The following is a 7,410-nucleotide window of genomic DNA, read 5'->3' as shown; positions in this document are numbered from 1 at the left end:
TTTATCGGTTAAAATTCTTATGAACAACGAAAAATGTTCGTTTGGTCCATATCTGGCACTGTCTGCCATCAAACCATAATAATGACAATTTCTTAACAATTCGAGCGTCTGTTCTGTGTTAACTTCAGAAATGAGGTCAATTCTTCTTTTTATTGTTGTCGGACTTAAATTGAAATGATATTTGTTTACATCGACTCCACACAACTTTATGCCAAAATTGAAAAATTTTAAGACATTTCCATTTGCGAAATTGAAAAAGCGGATGCTCCAGATATGAAGGCAATAAACAACAAAATAAATTCTCCGATTTCGTTGTGACAATTGAGCCTGGAGTTTTCAGCCTTTTCCTTTCTAATAAATTCGGTAACATTGTCTGTTATCATACCAATGTTGAACCCCGACCCATCATTAAAAAGTGGGATCAATGTTCTGATGAGAGCAAGTTGGTGCAACTCTTTTTTTTGTTTTTGTTGGTTGTGACGGTTGTGACGGTGATATGATCACATTTGGATCATCATCATCCACTTCTTCGTTGACACGTTCTTCAATGGAATCCCCGTCTTCTTCGTTGGATGATCTCATTGGATGATTCGTTTCGGGTATGTTGGAAATTAAAAAGATGTTTATCAGTTCGTTTTCAATTCGTTTTGTTTGTGAATCGATATTTAATGTCTGAAAATCAATTAAATTTTCATTCAAAATGAACTTGTTGCAAAATATCACGTGATTTGTTTTTGTGGAATTCATCAACGAAATGAGTGTGAGACTATTAAGTATATCAAAATTTTGTGAAGCAAACAACCTCAACCTTTTTTGTTTGTTTTTATCACTGTTCAGTTCTTTGATAGACAACTTAAGGTTCCCTTCATGTGAAGTAAGCCAGTGTTCATATGCGTTGTTTTTACCTTCAAATTTTTTACAGCGAACACAATAATACCAATTTTTAACTTCTTCATAATTATAATTATCAATGAAAGGAGCCAACATCATAGTTTTACAAAACTTGTCGATGATCTTCTCTTTGCTAGATTTTGTGGTCATTGTATGTTTTTTGAGTTGAAATTTCTTTTTTAAAGATTTGAAATGTATAACCATACTTACAAGTAAAGTAACTATAAAAATATAGGTCTATATTATATAATTTTTATTAATTATTTATTTATATAAATAATTATTTAAAATAACAAAAAATGTATTATGTTTTTGAAAGTTTTTATTCGCAAATTAAACCAAATCAGCAATCTATTTATTCTCTTTTAACTTTTAATTTATAAAAAAACATTTTCTATTTGATTAATTATTTTTACCAAATATGCGATGCTTTTAATTGGGATAAAATCCCGTTATTATCCATTTACCATATTTATTAGTTTTTTGGTTTTTATATGGTTAAATTGGCAAAAAGTTGAGTTTGTTAACCATAATCCATTCTTTGGTCAAAAAGCTTTTTTCACTTCCTGAAAAAAACAAGGGTTTTAAAAAAGTTATACGAAAATATAAATATCCGCCAAAAACTCATTTTATTTAAAAAAACGATGCAGTTTTGGGAAAGTAAAATATTTCAACAGGCTTTTGGCTAACCATGTATAAAGTTTCCTTGTTAAAGTAAAATCCTTAATAATCGGGATTTTGGAGGATATGTTGGTTTATTTTAAAAAAGAGAAACCAAGTATTAATAGACACACTGTTTTTTAAATTAAATTGTAAAAACTATAAAATATGAAACTTCTAAATAATCATATAGAGTTGTCTCATTTGTTAATGCCCAGCCGAGCCAAGGTAAAGTTTGTTTTTTATATTGATTTATCTTCCTTTGTTGAATACTTTTAATACTCATCAATCGTTTACTGGATGTCTAACATTCCAATAATTTATTTATTATTTACTTTATTTTCATTTATTGCGTGAGTCACTTTTAATGCTGAACGAAAAGTGACTCATCAAATCAACCGAGTGAATGGAGAAGACTACAATGGCTTTTTTGAAAAAATGAATGAACGATTTAATTGAATGGTTGTGTTGAAGTTAAACATGTTTAAACAAAAGGATAATAATTTATAATAATTTATAATAAATAATAATAAATAATAATAAATAATAATAAACTTATGATTTTAGCTCACATTAAGTTGTTGTTCATTCAAACTTTATACAACACATTCATTTTTTTCATCCCAAAAAATAGCCGTTTTTTAGCCAAAATAATAAGAAAATTACACATTTATTTATATAATTGCCCGTTTTATTGTATAAAATCCGCTTAATATTCAATAGCTAAAATTAGTCTGGTCCCCGGTTTTTCAGGTGGTCCCCATTAATTCCGCTATTTGTAAATAATATTTTAAAACTGATTAAAATTGTATTTTATCATTTTATATTACAAATATACATAAAAGTTGTTTATGAACAAAAAATGGTCATGATTTATTCATTTAGATTTCGCAATTGTGTAAAATACCCACCTGAAGTGCAATGTTCAATAAAGTCCTCTTTGTAATAATATGGATTTTCAACGCTAAGTGGGTTATCAAATTCCGAGTAACAACAACACACGCGTTTCAAACATCCGCACCAATCTGGGCACAACAGTGGACACATGTTTTCCTTTTTATAAGCCCAACAATTGATAAACCGGTCAGATAAATAAAGCAAATGCTAATTATAGAAGACACGAACGCTTTCATGTAATTCATTTTTTCATTGTTTTCATCAAATTTTATTTTGTAGCACAGAACTGCTGTATTCCAAAATAGTGCGATGGGGACGATCGCACTAACAACTTGAGATGTTTTTGTCTTCAAATTTTTTGTTAAAACAATTGTCAACTCTGCTCTGGTTTTCACTTGTCATAACATAATAAGCGTACATACAAAAAAGTAATATCGCGTTAATAATATGGTATAACAGAAAACTGGCGAATAACACACATATGATAATTTTTCCAGAACTATAATTAAATAAATTTGAATCTATCAATTTGACAAATAGAAGTGATAGTAGTGTGATCATCACTGGGCACAAAAAGATTGCCTTTAAAATATCGCCAAAAGCAAAGTAATGATTATATACTACAAAGTTGATCTTTTTTGGATTAACAAGACACTTAAAATTGATGGTAAACCCACATGATACCATACAGAGGGTGTAATGTGCTATTATTGGAAGCAAAACATACCCAAAACTGATTTTTCCAAACGAAAAAATGATAAATAAAATTGAACTCATGAACACAAAAATTGGAAGGAAAAATGTCGAGTTAATACGTGGGAAATTGGATACAAATGCACTAAACATCCAGTAAAACGGTATTGGAAGGTCTTGAATAGCAAAAGTATCAATTATGAATATCTGTGTATAAAATAGTGTTATTGTAAGCCAGTAAGTTCCAATTAGAAAATCAAGGAAAAATGGAACTATTAATAGAGAAACATAGCCAGGATTGACTTTAATTGTTTTATCAAGAGAAAGGGGGTATAAAATTAAAAATAATATCAAACATCCAAATGTGAAAATTGAGACAAAGTGATTTGTAAAAAGAAAAATAAACACAACAGAGAGTAGAGATTTAAATCTGAAGTTCCAAGTGTCGATTTTATATAAATTACGAGTGTTGGAATTTGTTTTACAATTACTTTCTTTTTGCATTTGAGTGTAATACTCACTTTTTGATGAACATTTGAATTTTGATATATTTGAATAAATTTCATCGTCATCAACTAATTTCGATAACTCGGAACACGTTTCTGTTATACGGAGGGATGTTTGAATGTCACACTTCATACATATCTTTTTCATAACATTTATTGAAAGTTTGGGGACTGACATCAATTACTTGTTTTTAAATGATATATAAGGTGTTGTTTTTATATAAAGACTGATCAATTATTATTTTCATATAATGTTCATATCCGTCATATTGGTTAGTTTCTAATGATATTTAAGAAATTTCAAATCAAAAAGTGATGATTAAAATAAAAAATCGACAAAAGTTTTTTTATTAGTTATATAAATAATTATACTATTAAAGTTCACATCAATAAAAATACAATTTTTTATTTAATATTAATTAGTATATACAGGCAAAGTCACTGTTTGTAGGTTTTGCTAAGAATTACAGTAGGGAAAATGAACCTTAGCCCAGGAAAAATACTTTAGCCCAAAGAAATTCTTATATTTTTCTTTAAAAACACGGGTTTTTACTAAAAAAACAAATATTTTATAAAATTGACTTTTATTTGGGTATAGTTTATTATTTTTATATAACAATAGAAATAAATTGGTTTTTCTTTGGGCTAAGGTTAATTTCCCGGGCGAAGGTTTAATGGCCCAACTGTAGGAATAATATTCTTTGATTTATTTTGATTATCAAAAATAAATAAAAATAACCATAGAGTTTGTTGTAAAACGTTGTACTATTTGCCAACGTTGTCCTTTTTATCAATTTATACACAAATATTTGTTTAAAACCCCGGGAATTAGGTAAAAATTGAAAATATTGAAAAAAATTGGAAAAAAACTGAAACGACATTTATTTTATATTTCGAATATAATCCTGATAATTTCCAATTTTCATTGACCAAAAAGCCCAGGACAACGTTATCTGACTAACTCTATTCTTAATATTTAGTCTTTTAACAAAGTCTGCTTAAAAAATGTTGTCCGCTTGACAAAATAAATACACAAGATAAGCCTTAAAAAAAAGGAATTAGAAAAAAGTTGGGAAACTAAATAGAATCAAAAATAGTGTTTTTGGAGCTTTTTTAACAGTTTCCCGTAATATTACAGTTTTAATGGTCTAAAAATTTGCTATTACCATTTTAAAACTGAATTATTATAATTTCAGATATGAGACTAAAGTTTCGACGAATACTAAGGTTTCGTTTTATTATTTGAATACTATTTGAATAATAATGAACAAGGTTTTTAATTATTTTCAAAAAAACGTTTAAATACAATTATTATATTTAATTTATACAATGGTATAAAAATTATTAATTATTAGACGAAACCTCAGTACCACATATGTAATTATCAATCAAAAATCATTATTAATTATAGTATTTTTTTAAATAAAATATAGAAACAATTATTAAATATGGAAACCATTTTAACAAAAACTTAAAATAATTAGATTAAATAAGTTAAAAAATACAAAAGAAGTCTTATTCCATATGAGTTTTTGTTTCAGATACACTCAAAAAATAAAGTTAATTTTAATTGATTTCAATTAATTACTCAGTTTCGAGAAGATACAACCTATTTGTATGTTTTGATTTTGATTGGTCAGTTAACCCACAAATACAAAAACTTACAAATAAGCGACTTTGAATGTATATACTTGTAAGATAGTGACTCTTATCAACCAGATTTTGTATTCTACTCACCCACTTTCACAATATATCGCTATTTGAAGTGAATATACTATTTGTTGCTTGTGGCATTTATACAGGGATACACAATAGGAACTGACCAACAAATAGATTCACAATTCTTCTATTTTGAATTGATATACCAACTCAGTAGAGTGATGCTATCCTTACAAATTTAAAATCAATGATAAAGCATACAAAAACGAAGAATCGGGGTGATGTGAGTCAGAGATTTGAAAAATTATATAATCACATCATTTATTTGTATAAGTTTATAGTAAAATATTAGTATAATAATAATAATTTTATAAAAAAGCAAAACCCCTCCACTATAAATATGAAAAAAGGCTTTGAATATTGTATGATACACAGATATGATTTCCAGAGATCACAAAAGAAACAGAAAAATAACAAAGAAATAAATAGATTATTAACTATAATAAAACCTATAAAACCAAAGAAGTGATTTACTCAATTTCCATCAATGACTCTGTCAATTCATTGAGGAAATTCAACCTGTCCACCTTATCGTGGTAATGATGATATACCTTGTAGTCATTGAGGGCAGCGATGTCAAGTAAATCATAAAGTATTCTTTCATTCCATCTTGAAGTGCACCTTCTACAAGTGTAAGTGTGTATAATCTGATCTGCACTATCAACATTTCCCATTGTCGCATTGTATTGTTTTATCACATTTGGTTTGTTTACACTCACAAGTTTGCCATCCTTTCCCCTCACTTGCTCCTGAACGGTGTACAACTCTTTAGCATGATGCATCGTCATCATAATGAGCACCAACTTCTTCTTTTCGTTATAGAAAGAAACCAATTTGCATACACCTTTTGTATACACTTCCGTTGAATCTGCCTCTCTTGTAGTAGCCTTTTTATCATCATTGGGGTCATAACATTTGATTTGCTTGGCTTCTTCTGGTAACTCAGTTCTATTTTTTCGCACAATCACAAGCAATGTTGAACCACATTGAGCCAAATAATGTGCCAATCTTAAGCTGCAGAAAAAGTTGTCACATACAACTGTCACAAACTTTCTTATACACAGTTGTGGAGCTACCATATCTATAGTCACCCGAAATCCTTGATTTTCTTCCTTCTTGTCGCATTTTCCACAGTACATCTGTAGATTTATAACCATACCACTTTCACAATCACAGCACATCTTTTTGTTATTCATTGAACATATTATCAAACACAATATTAACAACAAGTCAATTACCGATGTATATGTCTCAACACCATGAATCTCCGACTTCATTGATTATTCTTACAACAAAAAAAAACAAACCCAAAACTTGATGCCGTAACGCTGAGGTTTGGACTTGATGAATACCTTTGCCCATATCTTTCACTTGAATGCGCAAAGGTGTTCATCAACCGATAGTGTGGTGCTTGGTGTAAAGTATTTGTTGTTCACTAAGTTGTGAATAAAAGCTTCCAACACTTCCCTAATTTTGCCAAACTTGTCATTTGAGTTTGGCGTGTTTAATGCTTTGATTATCCCCTTTTCTATAGTCTCTTCATCATTTACTTTTTGTCTCACTTCAACATCCTTTTTTAACTTCTCTTCTGTCAGGTCAACAGGATGTTTTTGACCCACACATCACAGCTCAAATAGTCTTCTTCTTCGGGCTCTTTTTTATTCTCTGGATTTTCCTCTTCATCGGATGCACTGTCCTCACTCTCTTCTTCATCACCTATAAAACAACTCTCTTTCTTAACTTTATCTGGAAAAGTTGTGACATCGTAAGTCTCGATGTTAGCATTGATAAGTTGAAAAACATTTCTGGGCATAGCTTTACCATAAATATTTGGTTTCCCGTGTTTTTCGTTCCAAGCTCGGAAATTGGATTCTTTATGTCGTGGTGTGCTCCCGTATATAGTAAAATGCCGAAATATCGTATAATGTCTATTTTTGTTATTTGGGGTTTACCTTTTTTTCCTGATAATTTGCGTTGGTAAATGCTGTTATTTTTTGGACTAAATTTTTGTCAAAAACCCAAAAAACAAGTCAGAGCAGTCGAA

At 29.2% G+C, this 7,410-nt stretch overlaps 1 protein-coding gene across 1 annotated transcript; it reads right to left on the bottom strand.

Moving 5' to 3' along the window:
• Nucleotides 1-5,836: 5,836 nt before the first annotated feature.
• Nucleotides 5,837-6,728, bottom strand: EIN_475030 (hypothetical protein; the record flags this gene model as incomplete). The annotated part of the gene is made up of 2 exons (XM_004255574.1): nucleotides 5,837-6,547; nucleotides 6,681-6,728. 2 exons carry the CDS (start codon nucleotides 6,726-6,728, stop codon nucleotides 5,837-5,839), a joined length of 759 nt encoding a protein of 252 aa, XP_004255622.1.
• Nucleotides 6,729-7,410: the final 682 nt, after the last annotated feature.

The sequence above is a fragment of the Entamoeba invadens genome, assembly GCF_000330505.1.
Source record: "Entamoeba invadens IP1 unplaced genomic scaffold scaff_1105074725313, whole genome shotgun sequence".
Lineage (NCBI taxonomy): Eukaryota > Evosea > Mastigamoebida > Endamoebidae > Entamoeba > Entamoeba invadens.
The sequence above is the reverse complement of the archived record's forward strand: the minus strand, read 5'-3'. Positions and strand labels throughout refer to the sequence as shown.